This window comes from Rana temporaria, chromosome 3, assembly GCF_905171775.1.
Source record: "Rana temporaria chromosome 3, aRanTem1.1, whole genome shotgun sequence".
Taxonomy (NCBI): Eukaryota; Metazoa; Chordata; class Amphibia; order Anura; family Ranidae; genus Rana; species Rana temporaria.
The window spans coordinates 346,200,403-346,216,919 of record NC_053491.1 but is presented as its reverse complement, the minus strand read 5'-3'; the positions used below and the strand labels follow the sequence as shown (position 1 = coordinate 346,216,919).

General features: G+C 51.8%; 1 protein-coding gene across 1 annotated transcript in view; it reads left to right on the top strand.

Moving 5' to 3' along the window:
• The window catches only part of LOC120932616 (ganglioside GM2 activator-like), an 86,162-nt gene extending 70,280 nt beyond the window's left edge, over positions 1-15,882 (top strand). The window contains exon 4 of the mRNA XM_040345130.1: positions 15,060-15,882. Within this exon, the coding sequence (XP_040201064.1) occupies positions 15,060-15,230 (171 nt within the window). The 3' untranslated portion in view covers positions 15,231-15,882. The remainder of the gene's footprint in view (positions 1-15,059) is intronic.
• The last annotated feature ends 635 nt before the right edge of the window (positions 15,883-16,517 follow it).

Genomic DNA, 16,517 nt, shown 5'->3' with positions numbered 1-16,517 from the left:
CTCTGTCTCCATCGCGGCAAGCCAGCTCGGCGCTGGCTCCCGCGATGGGGCTCGTAGGTGCTCAATCTCGCTGAGAAAGAGAGCGAGATTGACACAAAATCGGGTTCACCTACTGTATTCCCCTTTCAGAAGCCGAGAGAAGGATTGGAGGGCACACCAAGCCGCCCAAAGCTCCAGGACATTCGAGCCTGGGTTTGCGGAGGCGAGCGTCCCACTTGCCCTGGGCCAGGTTCAGACTGCAGAGGGCCCCCCAGCTGGAACCACTGGTGTCGGTCGTGACTGTGACCCAAGAGATGGGGGCAATGGAGCGGCAGTTTTGCAGGTTCTTGTGCTGGAGCCATCAGAAAAGGCTGTTCCTCATCGTTGTCGATATGTGGATAAGTTGACCCTTGTCCCCTGACTTCCACTGCCGGAGGAATCCTGACTGAAAAGGGCGTAACCTCCACAGAGCCCACTTGACCATGGGGGGTCGTGGAGACCATCGTGCCAATAATCCTTAGGCATTGTGATGCTTTGAGACGTGGGGCATCCAGAGCCCGAGAAATCCTCTCCCGAATCACTAGAATTTTCTCTACCAGAAGCATAGGCGTGCACGTGGGGTGTGCAGGGTGTGCCTGGGCACACCCTAATGCACAGCCACACCCCAGTGTCAGAATGTGTTTGTGATAACTCCATTTCCGCACCCCTGTTACTTATAGTGGTGCCAGCGGGACTACTTTTCAGTTGGATGCCAAATTCCTGGGGAACTGCAGACACTGGCTGTGGAGTAAGCAGTCAGGCAGCCGTATTTCCGATACTGTCTCTGTAGTTCTAGTTACAGCCTCCCTGACAGCTGAATATCACTCCGAAGCCTGCTATCAGAGAAGCAGTAGCCAGGACATACAGAGGCAGCATCGGATAACTCCTGCCTGCTTACTACACAGCTGGTGGCTGTAGTCTTTACAAGAGCTTGAGGTTAATAGAACCCACCAACCTACGATTTGTGTTGCTACAAAAAGCTTGAAAATGGAAGACTGTCTCCCTCCTCGAGTCCTCCTTTCTCTGTCAGAGTTGGGGCTTTCACAGCTCCATTACAGGTGACAGGAAGAGATCATCACAGTGCAGCTCCGTCCACTGCTTTCTGGGGCAGAGTGAAAATTTCAGAGGATGGATGGCAGCCTGCATATTCTCCACATGTGAGTCCCAACCTTCACTGCCTTCTATACAATGCTGTGCTATGCACCTGCTCTGCACCTTGCAGGGACGATGTACTGAAAGAGAAAGTAACTTTCTTGAATAGGATAAGAATTACCAGGACTTCTGTCACATAGATGTATTCAACATATACATTATATCTTATTAAAATCTTTTTTTTTTTTAATAAGATATAGAGCTAGATTCACGTACCTCGGCGCATTGTTAGGCGGGTGTAGCCTATCGAATATACACTACTCCGACGTTGCACAGAGAGGCAAGCATGGAATTCAGGAAACCAGTGCTCCCCACGCTGCGTCTGCGTGGCTTAGATTTCGATGGCGTAAGCCGTCGTAGGAGGAAGTGGGTGTGTCCCCATGCAAATGATGGTCCGAACGTGGAGCAGTGATGTACTTCCGGCGTATCATGAACGGAGCATGCGCAATGACGCGGACGTATGACCGCTCCCCTGTGCGCATGCTCACAACTACACCGGCGCAACTTCCTGGCTTACGCCGAGTGCATAAATACGCCCAGCCATACTCCCGTCCGGCGCAAAAGTACATCCGTTTTCTTGTCCCCCCCCCCCCCATGAAGCAAGGTACTTTTGTAGAGAGATGGCAGCTGTTAAAGTGGGCAAGGATAAGAGGAAGAGAAACTTCAATAGTGAGGAGAGGGGTATCTTGTTGTTGGCAATAAGCAAATATGATACATACCTGCATGGTGCCCACAGTGCCAAGACCAGCAAGGTACAGACGAAGGAGATCCTGGCGAAGATCACCCTCGATGTGAATGCCATTGGCAATGAGACCCGGACATCTGATGACATACAGAAGAAGATCAATGACATGAGACGTCGGATCCGGGACAAGTTGGCCCTTATGAAGAAGCACACCAGGGGCACGGGAGGAGGACCAGCCTCATCTTTGCGGTTGACCGATGAGGAGGAGGTCATCGCCAGGTGTCTTTCGCAGAAGCAGGTGAAGGGCGTTGAGGGGTATGACTCCACTGATCTGGACTTGAGGACAGTTAAGTGTATTTTATCCTCCATCCAGTGTGTAGCATGTGAGGGGGTGAAAGGGAATATGTGACAAGTGTGTGGGTCCACCAACATGTGAATGTTTTGTGTCATCCACAGATGTGCTGGAGGGAGCTGGGCCGTCGTCGGCCGGTGTTCGACCCATGCCATCCCCGGAACATCCTGTGGCTCAGTCTGACCCCCTGGAAAGACCAGTCATATTGGTGGAGGGGAGTGCCCACACCTCTCCGCTAGAGGTTGTTGTGGAGGAGCCAGTGGATCTCCACCAGGAGGACTGTGTGTATTATGAGGAGGCTTCCACCATCCCTGGATCCTCAGACACCTCCCTGCCCATCAGAGCTACCCCCTCCAGGGGAACCCCATCTAGAGGAACCCCCTCCCGGTCTTCCCCGTCTGGACGGGCACCAGCCCCTCCACCCCCCAGGAAGGCTTTAAGGAAGACCAGGGGTGTACCCAGAGCCCTCCAAGAAGGGCTGCAGAGGGAGCAGGCCCGGCAGACCCGCCATATCGGTGCTATAGTGGGTGACCTGCACCGTGTCGCCAACAGCCTGGCCTCCTCGGCCCAGTCCCAGGTTGCATGCACAGCGGCTGTGCAGCAGTCCCTCACCCAGCAGGCTGATTAGAGCAGCTCCATCTCTGACAGCCTGCAGGATGTGAGTGTTGCGATGGTGACCTGCATGGGGGAGCAGCAGGCCACAACAGCAGTCCTCACGGCGGAGGTGAGAAGGTTGTCAGTGGCGGTAAATGCCAACACTGCTGCCATCGCGGCAGAGGGGAGGCAGACCAGGCGCCACCAGCACCACAACATCACCTGCCAGCTGAGGATGCAGGCTCAAACCAACGCGGTGCTCACCTGCCTCGCCGTTGCAATGGAGGGCAGGCAGCCACCACCTGCCAGGAGTGACAGAGCAGGGGATGATGCTCCTCCCCCCCCACCCCAGGCTCCCTCCAGACAACTAAGGGACCGGAGCCGTGGCACCCGTGGCACCAGCCTTGGCCCACGACAGAGCAGATGAGTGCTCTTTGTTTGTTTATGCTCAGAGTAAGAGCTTTTTTTTTTTATTTGCTCAGAATCTGAGTTGTTTTTTTTTTTTTTTGGTGACGTGCACAGAAGGATGTGCCGTCCTCCTATAAGGGCATGCCATGTCGGCCAATGGCATGAACCCATTTTTTTTTTAGTTACTGCACACGGTGAGGAGTGCAGGCTACAGTGTGACTGGTGTGTGAATGTGGGGACCACAGTGGTGGATGTGGTGTGTGTGAGCTAGGGACCACAGTGGTGTGCATGTGTGCATTGTCCGTGTGCCATGCTGAATGTGTGTGTTTAACGTGCAAAGATGCGTTCCACGAGGCAACTCCTGACTGCTGTTCCCTCAGCAGACGGGTGAGGCTCGAACAGGGGGAGACTGTGTGGTTGGGGGGTCAGGTCATCACATATGTCAATCTCCAGGCCCTTCCTCATGGCGTAGTTGTGCAGCACGCAACATGCACTGATGATCTTACCAACAGGGGTCAGAGAGTGGGTAAGGGACCGTAAACCCTCCACTCTCCATGAAGCAGCTCGCCTGGCGGATGAGTATATGGATGCCCGAAAATTGGACAATTCAGCCACCAAGGCTCCCGCCAGGGTGGAATACAAGCCAGCAGCTACTATTTACCAACCCCCTATGAATCGGCCCTCAGCACCCCCTCCGTCGACCCAGTATCCCCGCTCACCCCGGTTTAACTCTCAGGAATACTCCCAACCCAGTCGGTGCTACCTATGCAATCAGCTGGGACACAAGCGACCGGAGTGCCCGATGAACAATGCCAACCAAAGTCAGTCCTGGAAGAGACACCCAGGGGCCAATCCACGACCACCTCTCCCCGCAACTCACTGTGTGGAGGAAGAGGAATGCTGGGGTATTCTGCATGAGGCCGACCCCGTTCAGGCGGCCCACCGAGATAACAGGCAGCACCACAGACAGTGTGTCAAGGTCAACGGGAAGGAGGTCAGTGGCCTACGGGATACCGGTGTGACCATGACTTTACTCCAGAAGCACCTAGTATCCGAGAACCAACATACCGGGGACACGGTCGCAGTACGAGTAGCCGGAGGTGCCGTGTTCCGACTACCCGTTGCCCGGGTACATTTGGATTGGGGAGTGGGCGCTAGACAAGTGAACGTGGGGGTTATGAAAGACTTACCCGCCGATGTCCTCCTTGGCAATGACTCGGCCCCCCTCCTTTCAGCCTATACTCCCATGGGCCCCGCTGCAGTAGACACTGTCACGACCCGGGCCCAGACCCGTGCCACCGAAGCCGGCCCACCTGCTGCTGCGACCCAGGTAAGACCCTCTACCCCGACGAGTATGTTAGATCCGGCCCCTTTAGGCTGGGATACCCCAGAGATGTACGGAAGGGAGACTAGGGAAGACCCGACGTTAGCGAAGTACAGGGCCAGGGCCGACTCAGGGGAGGAAGGAGTAGATGGGGAGCACTACGAGTGGGTGGGGGATAGGCTGTACAGGATCCCGAGACCGTCCCAAAAACCGAGCACCCCTCCGCACAAGCGACAGCTAGTGGTACCTGCCAAGTACCGGCAGGAGATTTTACGGATTGGGCACGATGTGCCGTTAGCGGGCCATCTAGGCTCCCACCGCACAGCTCATAGGATCACACAAAACTTTTTCTGGCCCAATTTGAACCGAGACGTGCGGATGTATTGTAGCACGTGCGACACCTGTCAACGAGTAGGAAAGCGGGGAGATCACCCAAAAGCTAGGCTTCAGTCGATGCCTATCATTGGGGAGCCCTTTTCCCGCATAGCCGTTGACCTTGTAGGTCCACTGGCCAGGGCTAGCCCCTCCGGTAAGAAGTACATTCTTACCGTGGTGGACTATGCCACACGTTACCCAGAGGCAGTAGCGCTGTCTAATATCGAGGCAGAGACAGTAGCTGATGCCCTGGTTAAGAAATTCACTAGGGTCGGGTTCCCTCAGGAGATTCTCTCTGATCAGGGAACTCAGTTTACCGCTGTGCTCACCCAGCAACTGTGGAAGGTGTGCGGCATTAAACCGCTGCTTAGCTCACCGTATCACCCACAGACCAACGGCCTCTGCGAGCGATTTAATGGTACCCTCAAACAGATGCTGAGGACCTTTACTGACACTTGCAGAGCCTGGGAGCGATTCCTGCCTCATCTGCTATTTGCATACAGAGAGGTGCCCCAGGAATCTACTGGGTTCTCCCCCTTTGAGTTACTCTATGGGAGAAGGGTCCGAGGACCCCTAGATCTCATTAGAGGACACTGGGAGGGGGAGACAGAGCAAGAAGGGACCCCCATAGTACCATATGTCCTGGAACTCTGGGACCGCATGGAGAAACTATCCCTGATGGTAAGGGAAAATCTCCAGGCGGCCCAGGGGAGACAGAAGCGGTGGTACGATCGGGGCGCCCGACAGCGGGTCTTCCAGGTTGGGCAGAAGGTTCTAGTGCTCAAACCTGTGAAGGCAAACAAGATGCAAGCATCTTGGCAGGGCCCGTATAAAGTATTAGCGCAGATATGTGATACTACCTACCTTATAGCCAGCTGTTCAGATGAAGGGATCCAGCGATCCTTTCATGTGAACATGTTAAAGGAGTATCAGGAGCGACCAGAAGATGTTGCGGCAGTCTGTGCCCCAGCTACGGATGACCGCGAGAACTTACCTTTACCTGACTTGTTAGAGAGGAATCCCCAGACGGACCTTACGAGCCTTGTGCAGCTAGGAGACCGGTTAAACCCAGCAAAGAAGGTACAGGCAAGACAGCTTCTGTGGGAGAAGCAGGCGACGTTCTCCCAAGAACCCGGGTACACCACACTAGCTATGCACAAAGTCGAGACGCCCGGACAGAACCCCCTACGACAACCCCCATACCGTATCCCTGAAGCAGTCCGAGAGGAAATGCGGACGGAGATACAGGAGATGACTCGGCTGGGGGTTATCGAGCCGTCAGACAGCCCTTGGGCCTCGCCTGTAGTCCTGGTGCCTAAGAAAGATGGGACCACCCGGTTCTGCGTAGATTACAGGCGGCTCAACGAACGGACCACCACTGACGCGTACCCGATGCCCCGGGTAGACGAATTATTAGACCGCATTGCCAGGGGGCGCTACCTGACCACCATTGACCTGTGCAAGGGTTATTGGCAGATCCCCCTGGCCGAGGATGCTATCCCTAAGTCGGCCTTCGTCACCCCATTTGGCCTATACCAGTTTAAGGTTATGCCATTTGGAATGAAGAATGCTCCGGCTACCTTTCAGCGTATGGTGGATAGACTCCTCGATGGCTTCCAGGACTTCGCGTGTGCGTACCTGGATGACATTGCGGTCTACAGCGAGACTTGGGAAGACCATTTAGTCCACGTGGGGGTGGTGCTGGACAAGATTCGGGCCGCCGGCCTGACCTTGAAGCCAGATAAGTGCCATTTAGGCATGGCAGAAGTGCAGTACTTGGGTCACAGGGTAGGATGTGGGACCCAGCGACCAGAGCCAGCTAAGGTCGAGGCGGTAGCTAACTGGCCCACACCTATCACCAAGACCCAAGTGCTAGCCTTCCTGGGGACGGCAGGGTATTACCGACGTTTTGTCCCCGACTACAGTACGGTGGCCAAGCCCTTGATGGACCTGACTAAGAAAAACTTACCTAAGCAGGTCCTGTGGTCGCCAGCTTGTGAAGCCGCGTTTCGGGCCCTGAAGCAAGCTCTAGTGAATGCCCCTGTCCTGGCTGCCCCAGTGCCTAACAAACGTTTTCTCGTCCATACAGATGCTTCCATGTATGGACTGGGGGCTGTGCTAAGCCAGGTCGGGGAAGATGGAGGGGAGCACCCTGTCGCGTATCTCAGCAGAAAACTTCTACCCAGGGAAGTGAGTTATGCGGCAGTGGAGAAGGAGTGTTTAGCCCTGGTCTGGGCACTAAAGAAATTGAGTCCTTATTTATACGGACAAGAATTTTCCCTCATTACGGACCACAACCCCCTAGTTTGGCTTAACCGGGTCTCAGGAGACAATGGCAGACTGCTGAGGTGGAGTCTGGCACTACAGCCTTACAATTTCACCATCAGCTACCGACCCGGTAAGCAGAATGGGAATGCGGATGGATTATCTCGGCAAACAGACGTTTGCCGTCCGGTCGTCCCCAAGTTGACCCGCCAAAGGGTCAAGCCGGGTCTGCCGGAGTGTTCCACAAGGAGGGAGCCATGTGACGGACCCATCCGTATACTGAACATATTGTGTTCGTCTGCTTTGCCGTTTTACATGAAGTCGCCCATTCGTATGTCGACCACGAGGCGATCGGACTATGCGGATGGGATCTGGGCGTTATTCCCCAATAATATGCCCTCAGTTCCAGGCTATCTGGGGATACGTTATATGAATATAAAATGTTCGGCAGTTATAAAGTTATAGATTTTAAATGTCTGTTATTTCAGTCTCCCATCTGGTCCCCTAGGGGAGTGTCCACCAGGTGGGAGACCTGCATAAATACGGGCGGGTAGCCCACAGTAAATGAGTTCGTGTTTTACCCCCATGATGGAGCTTGGTCTCGTTATTGGAGGGGATTGGGTTACTGGCCACTAAGGACGGTGTATGGAGAGAGTTGCCGGTTGGAACCTATTGCACTTCGGCGGTTAGCGGCGGTTCGTGTACTTTGGAGCTCGGGAAGAGAGGTACCGCAACAGACGGTATATGTAGCTGTCGTGGCTGGCCCCTGGGTGTTTGACACGGACATGCCATATGAGGCATTGGGCATCAGCTATCACTTGTACGTTGATGGAATGCCACTGCTTCCGATTGCGGTATATGTGCTCTGTGGCATGGGGGGGCCGTAGTGCCACATGTGTGCAATCAATGGCCACCACTGTGCGTGGGAATCCGGCAATTCTGTAGAAATCACGCATTGCCTTCTGCCGCAGATGCTCCTGGGTGGGTTTGATGATGTGGTGGGACATGCGTCTGAGGATTGCGGGGACAACCTGGTGCACGCATCTGCTCATGGTGGATTGTGACATCCCAGCCACTACTCCACTTGTACGCTGAAAAGATCCACTGGCAAGGAGATGGAGTGTTGCCAGTACCTTGACCAGTGGCTGCACTGCATGTGAGCATTGTGTCTTGCTGGTAATGTCATCATGCAGGGCTGTGGCTAATTCCAGGATGGCAGCAGGGCTGAATCTGAAGATGCGAAACACCTCTGAATCCCCCATGACAAAGACGTTAATGCGTGTTCGGTATATCCTCTCCCGTGCCCTCCTACGTGCCGGTGGACACAGTAGTAGTGCTATGACCATGGCTGCCCCTGGCATGTTGGCATACGGATGTGTTGTCCTGCAACTGGGGTTGTTCAGCTCATCCGTAACGGTGCTGCTGCAGCTGCTCTACAGCTGACGTGTGCATGTATTTTGCTGAGTTACACCTGCTTTATGAGGGATAACTTTAGGCCGGACGTACAACTTACGCGCACCGCGCGTAGCCAGCGTCGGGTGCATGTACGTTCGTGAATCGCCGTATCTCCCTCATTTGCATATTTGAATAGGAAATCAATGGGAGCGCCAGATGCGTCCAGCGTAAATATGCGCCCACATGCGGCGGCTTTGGAAAGTTACGTCGGTCGGAAGAAGCCTATTTTTAGGCGTATCTAGTTCTGTGGGTATGGCGCACAGATACGACGGCGCACATTTTGACTTACGCGGCGCATCTCGAGATATGTCGGCGTAAGTCCTACGTGAATCTAGTCTCTATGTAGCGCCTCCAGAAGTCCCAATAATTCCTAACCTATCAATTTTTTTTAGCATGAACCGCAAGTAATGTTTTTTTTTTTTTTAATACAGCCCAACAATGGCAGCTGGTGTTTTTTTGGGGGGGGGAGGGCAAACAACCCCCCACCCTCTCCCCGCTGTTTGCCGGTCAGTCTGTTCGCATGGTGGCTTCCAGCTCCTCCCCTCCTCTCCTTCTAGGCGTCCAATAGGATTGCCTGTCCTTTCAGCCAATCGGGTGACCGGTGTCAAAACCAGCTTCCTGATTGACCGGGAGGCGGATCAGTTTTACAACAGCGAATTAATTCGCTGTTGTAACACACCTGGGTGGGATCGGAGCGCACTCTCTGTGACCTGACCCAAGCTCAGCCTATTAGAGCCTCTGGCTCTAATTGTGCTTCAAAAAAACACTCCCCCCCCCCCGCAATGGAATCCATGCACTGCTGTCCTGAGAGGGATCGGACAAATGGATGGGGGGGGGGAGGTGGTGCCTGTGTGCCCTTATTGGACGCACAGGAAAGTGAAAGGCTACCCCCCCTCCCCTCACACTGCATTGATGTTGTTGTTATTTTGTGTATTTTGCTCATCCATGAGAGTTGCTCCCTGGATGATCAGAAATTTTTTCTGTGGATGCACCAATTATAGCACTTTCTCACATGGACTTGGTTTTAGGTTAGTATATATTTTACCTGAATGGACTTTATATTATTAACCATACACTGTTGTGATGCACGTTATCATTATTATTAATATGAGATTCATTTGCACTAACTTTAATCTTTTCTAAGTTTAAGAGCCATCCGAAACTGGATAGGGTCGAGATTACCTGTTCTCTGTGCATCAGCAGTTGTTCCCTGTCCTGAGACAGAACTAGGAGATTATCTAAATAATGATAAAGACATACCCCGTTCAGCCTAATGAGGGGCACTACAGCCAAGAGGACTTTTGAAAAAAAATTGAGAAGTCGTGGACCCGAAGGGCAAGCAGATGAATTGCAGATGCTCCTGCCTGACGTGGAACTGGAGGTATTTGAGAAACTCCTTTGCCACTAGCACGTGGAAATATGCGTCCTTTAAGTCTATCGAAATCATCCAGGCGCCTGGTTGTATGGCTTGTTGAATGGTTGATAGAGTCTCCATTTTGAACTATGCGTGCCTTATAAATTTGTTCAGATAAGTCAAGTCTATTACTGGGCGCCAGGTGCCGCTTTTCTTTTGAACTAAGAAAAGGGGGGAATATACCCCTTGTGTAGCGCCCCCTTGCTTTCAGCATGGGCACTACGCCTAAAGTTAGTGGGGAATGAGAGAGTTACCTTGCTCTCATTCAGTGTTTGCTTAAATTTGGGACTTCTGTCGTTCCAGAAAGTCCACTGGGTCAGTCTGTGGTCAGGAGGTGCAATGCCACCTCTGGCTGGCAGTTGGCGCCAGAGGGGTTCTGGCGGAGCGATTCTTCCCCAGCAGCCAATTGGAGGAGTTTTCCCTCGCGAGGCATGCTGGGGGAGGGTATATCTGGGACAGGGGTCATGTGTTAGAAAGTCTTTGCGGGGTCCCCGTTCCAGGTGCGGTACCCACCTTTAGGGTACGCGCATCCATGGACCCCGCCGGCGCGGCCCACCTGGCCAAACCTGAACTCTGCATCGAACCTCGTCCTGATGAGAGAAGGGAACCCAGCGTTTCACTGGGTTCCAAGGCCTGTTGACAGAATCCCAGTCTGGGATCGGGAGTCCGGACCACTGACAGGTATGCTTGCTATCATCCGGGGACCCTTTATAGAAAAGTCTACTGGGAGGATTCTCTTTTCCTTATTCACCCAAGTCCTCTATTGAAATTGGGGCCCTAGAGTCAGGTCTGAGAGAGAGGCCTGTTCCTCCCAGTATTATCCAAAGTGACGCTCCGGCTGCCAGGCCTATCATAGGAGTCTGTCCGGGGGCACTTTACCCACTCCAAGCAGAGTGGCGATGCGCAGCAAATTTGGTTCTATACAGAGCAGTGTTGCTTGCTCCGTCCTATATCCAGGCCTGATACCGCATGGTTCTCTTTCCTCCTTCATCAACCTTGACCTTCCTAATTTGTGTTGATGTTGGCCGTGTTTGGCCTGGACAATAAAGCATTGAAAACTCTTTATTGGATGTCTGGTTCTCCACTTACTGCAGCTATTCTCACAGTTACACCCCTAGACACTGCCAGGTTAATTTGGTAGGCCAGTCCCAAATCAATCAGCGGCTCCTTCGGGGGTAGCGCTACACTTGGAACTGTTCATCCTTTGGGACACAAGCCACTGCTTCCTGGGATTTCAACAAGTCCACGTAGGACAATAGAGCCTGCCTTTGTTCTTCCGCATGCGGGAGTAGAGTGGAGACAAATCTGGGGGGAGGCACGCTGGAGAAGGACCATGCATGACCTAACGGAACCCCCCCCCGTCCTGACGACCCAGAAGTCCGAGATCGAGGCCACCCAGACGTGCTGGAAGAGGAGCAAACGGGCTCCCACCTGACCCGCCTGGGGGGCGTGATCTCAAAAAGATTTAGCCGGTTTACGGCCACTGGACGCCTGGCTCTTCACTGGCTTGTGAAAGGACACCCCGGCCAGGTTTATAGGAGCATGCTTCTCTTGAACGCTCTGGGCTGCGTCTTCTGTACAGGGGCTTCTTCCGTCCAAGCAGACGCCTGTCCTGGGGAAGGAAGCTTGATTTTCCACCCGTGGCCTTAGCTATGTTCGTCATCCAATTTGTTGCCAAACAGTGACTACCCCTCGAAAGGAATCTTGCACCAGGTTTGTTTAGATGACGGGTCGGCGAGCCAAGGGCACAGCCGTAGGGCCCGCTTAGCCATAACTGAGGACAGCATAATTCAAGCCAGCAGGTGGATGAAATCGACAGATGCCTCCCCAGGAAGGCCACCGCTAGTTTTAGCTTTGCTGCTGCCGAATTCCTGGCCAGCTCTTCCGAAACACCCTTAAGGAAGAAATCTACATTCTCCGTCCATGCTTCCATAGCCTTAGACATGGCTGCCAGGGCGGGTTTACAAGCCGTACCAGCAAGCCGTATATCCTCTTGAGGTCCTGATCTATCCTTCTATTGAGGCCGTCCTTGAAGGAAACTGCATCATCCAAAGGGAGTGTAATGTGTTTGGCCAGACGCATTACAGCCGTGTCTACCAGAGGAATGTTCTCCAGGTACTTTACTTCATCCGCTTTGAAGGGATACAACATGGAAGTTTTATTTGGCATGGAGGTCTTCCTGTCCACTTTACTCCATTCCTCAACAAAGATGCCCTTTAGTTCAGCCAAGAGTGGAAAGCTTGGGCGCTCTTTCCCCAGGTGTTTGAAAAACTTTTTCTGCTTAGCTGGGGGAGTAGATGGATCTTCCCACATAAGGGCCACCTTGACTGCTTTAATAAGCGGAGTCACTAGGGAGAAGTTGAATTCCTTGCTCTCCTCATCACTTCCCAACTCTCCCTACGAGGAAATGGGTGAGGATAGCGCAGGGCTGGGAAGGGCCTGGAATCTCACGGGGGCTCATCAGCCGGAGAGCCAGACAGAGTGGTATTGGACTGGCTTCGTGCGTGGGAAGTATCCTTCAAAGAATGTTGCACCGCCCGTTTCACTAGAGACTCGGTGCATTGATCCTCTGTCTCTTTTTCCCCAATCGCACGGGCATAACAACGGTCACGTCACACAATGACTTGCCCTCTGAGACTCGTGTGCCACATCCCAGGAGGCTCTGCGATCAGAGCAGCTGTCATGGCGTTGGGAGACATTTCGTCCTTAACCAATACACCTTACAACTATTTTTTTTTAATATGTCAGAGAGCCTAGAAACCCAAAGAGCACTGACATGCAGACTGGTGAATCCCTTTGCCAGAAGTTGCCTCTGCCCAAATGACACAGGCAAGCAGCAGCTTTTAAATCCCCCACCTGTGATGTCACCACCTTCCCACACGTTGCACCTGCGCGGTGGGGAGGCCGCCGAGGGACCCGCCTTATCAAGCACACGTGAACCAAGCCTCCATCTGGGAGAGGTTCTAGTGCATGCGCAAACGGCAGCGGCACCTGCGACCTGGAACACCGCAGCGAGCTGGGACACAGAAGCATTCCAGCCGCCATTAGGGAGCAGCAAGGGGCACAAGGGGAGAAACAGGGGAAACAAAAGCAAATATACACATAAAAACAGAGGCGACTGCAATGGAAAAGACGAAGATGGTCGGAGACTTTGCCAGCCGAGGATGCTTCCTGATCTTTGGGCACACTGCAGCAACTACCCATCCAAGGGTACATGGTTGCTACAAGCTCCACACCCACCCGTGGCTGGGCTCCAAGCTGCATCGCATAAGAAGTGTGCCATCCATCCTGGAATATCTGAACGGACGTGAACATTGTAGTTCCATTTCTCTCCTCATCTTTCGAATGGAGAAAAAACAACAAACAACAATCAGACATCATGTCCATTTCTCTCCTCATCTTCCAAACGGAGAAAAAAAACCAATATTCAGATCAATATTCAGACCAAAAAAGGAACACAGTACTCAGAGGTGAGCTGACTTTTATGGGTATAGAGTCCTATAGCATTAGCGAGAAGACGGGGTTAACCCAAACGTAGGCTGCCATGGAGTCTGTCAGGTAATGGACATGATGTCTGATTTGTTATATTTTCTCCATTCAGAGGATGAGGAGAGAAATGGACATGAGATCTGAATATTGTTTTTTTCTCCGTTTGGAAGATGAGGAGAGAAATGGACATGATGTCTGATTGTTTGTTGTTTTTTTCTGCATTCCAAAGATAAGCAGAAAAATTTACATGTCTGATTGTTGTTTTATTCTCCATTCGGAAGCTAGAGCTCAGCACTGTGGTGTAGTGGGTAGCGCACTCGCCTAGCAGTAAAAAGTGTCGCTGGTTCGAATCCCAACCACGACACTACCTGCCTGGAGTTTGCATGTTCTGCTTGTGCCTGCGTGGGTTTCCTCTGGTTTCCTCGCACATTCCAAAGACATGCTGATAGGTTAATTGGCTTGTGTCTAAAATTGGCCCTAGTATATGAATGTGAGTTGGGGACCTTTGATTGTAAGTTCCTTGAGGGTAGGGACCGATGTGAATGTACAATGTATATGTAAAGTGCTGCGTAAATTGACAGCGCTATGTAAGTACCTAAATAATAATAATAACTGTCACATCTCTGCATCCCAGTAACTACAAGCATTCCAATAGTTGGATGAGTCAGATACTTGCTTCCCCATCTGACTCATCCAACTCTGGTTCAGTGCATGGGCTGCCATAAGGCTCAGTTCACACTGCTGCCGGAATCCGATTTTTGAGACCCCAAGTCGTGTGACATGTGAAATCTAACGTCAGTTAATAAGAGCTGTCTTTGTTAGCACTCCAACTTTAGAAAAGCTTCTTGTGCGACTTGTGCCCAAAGACTATAATGCCTTCAAGTCAGATCCACATCTATATTGATGTGATTTGGATCTGACATTACAATAATATTACCAAGACATTCTCTGAAAGTTGCTTCAAAGTTGCATCAAGTTGCTAGCAAATTGGCAGAAAGTTGCCTGGCAAAGTGTGAACTGTGCCTAAGCCTAGTTTCACACCGACAGCGAGAATGAAATTGTGCGAGTTCAGCTGAACTTGTACAATTTCATACCCGCATGTCAGTCCGACTTCAGGGGTGATTTCAGAGACATCTGTGCGGGTTTCTGCACAGATATCTATTGAGATCGCACCCCGAAGTCGCTAAAAGTAGTACAAAAATGACTTTTTGTCATTGCCGGCAATAGCCGCCGATTTGGCATATCAAATCGTATTACAAATCGCTGCAACATGAACCAGGGCTAAAGGTACAGTAATGAAAGTAATTTTCATGCTTCTTTTGTTACTTATGCTATTCGTTAAAAGTCACCAGGGTCACTTTAAAAAAGAAGGCAGGCAAAATGGACAGAAAAGTATAAACAGGTCCCAAAATTCTGCAGCCACACCGTGATGTGTCCCATGGAAAATAGGACCCAATTTAATGGTATATAACTGTGCCCAATTTTGATTGACTAACCCAATGTTGTGTTTGTGTGCTTTTTTTTCCAGGGTTCCTATTATCTCCCTGTAACCAGCTTCCACGTCCCAGATTTACATCTGCCAGCTACGTTTACTAGCGGCAATTATCGTATCAGTGTTGTCTTAAACCAAGGAGACCAAGAAATTGGATGTGTCAAAATCAATTTTTCTTTAGCTCGCTCTTTTTCTCATTTGCCATAAATAGAAAGTCACAACCATGAACACAGATGGCATTTTCCTGCTTATTTAATAAAGCAATGCAGAGGACAAGGACCATGTGGAGAGTGTAGAAATTATCAACTATCAGCCTGAATTTGGTTGATTGTAGCCATCACATCAATGATTTTTATTGGTTTTACATTTAGCTTTGAGATTATTTTAATCAGTTATTGCACTTAGCGACACTTTGCTTTGCCTTACAAGCCCAGTTTTTCTGTAGATGACATGTAGAAGTCAAAAGAACAAAGTGTGACTTTTATATAACGTGACTAAATTTGTTCACATACTCAGCCTTTCTCTGTTTAAGCTAACCCCTCACATGACTACAGGGGGTCCCCGAGTTATGAACATTAGGGTGCCCACATGTTCCGGATTGCTCGGGACATTCCCGTAATTAGCAGGTCTGTCCCAGGTCCCGGGCACCTTCATTCCGGGACAATACAGTGTCCCAGAATGGAATTGATAGAGCGAGCAAATCCCGCCATAGCGCTGGTGCTCGTTCTGCCTCCAGCTTCACCTGAGACTGGCCACTGGTTGCTAGAGCCGCCTGGTGTCTATCAACCAGTGACCTCACAGCCACGACTCTGACCAGCATGCAAAGCGGAGGAGGAGTTTGTTAACTTTTCTCCTCAGCGCTGCTCACCACCATGCCGGACGAGGCTGTCAGCAGGGGAAGCCCCAAAGACACAACTCCACCGGGTCTGCTCCTGGATGTCTCGTCTCCCTGCCTCAGCCTCATACCGCAGAGCAGACTGAAGCCGCCTCCCCCTCCTCGGCTATTTACTTGTACAAAGGAGATGGGCGGCAGAATCATAGGGACACCGCTGTGCATTCCTGGTGCTGATCTGAGGTCTGTTCAGTTTATAATATATGTATGTAGATGGACAGAGGAGGGGGACATTGGGGGGTCTATACTGGGGGGGGGGTCAGTACTCTGGTGGGGTCTGTACTTAGTGGGGGGTCTATAATGAGGGAGGGGAGTCAGTACTGAAGGGGCTCTACTGAGGGAGGGGGTCTATACTTAGCCAGGGGGGTCTATACTGATGGAGAAGGGGTCTGTATTTAGTGGGGGGGTCTATACTGAGGGGGGGAAGTGTGTACTGAGGGAGAGGGTCTATAGGTAGTGGTGAGGGGGTCCGTACTGAGGGAAGGGGTCTATAGTTAGTGGAGAGGGGAGTCCGTAGTGAGGGAGGGGGTCTATAATTAGTGGAGGGGGTCCGTACTGAGGGAGGGGGCCTATACTTAGTGGAGAGGGGGGTCCGTACTGAG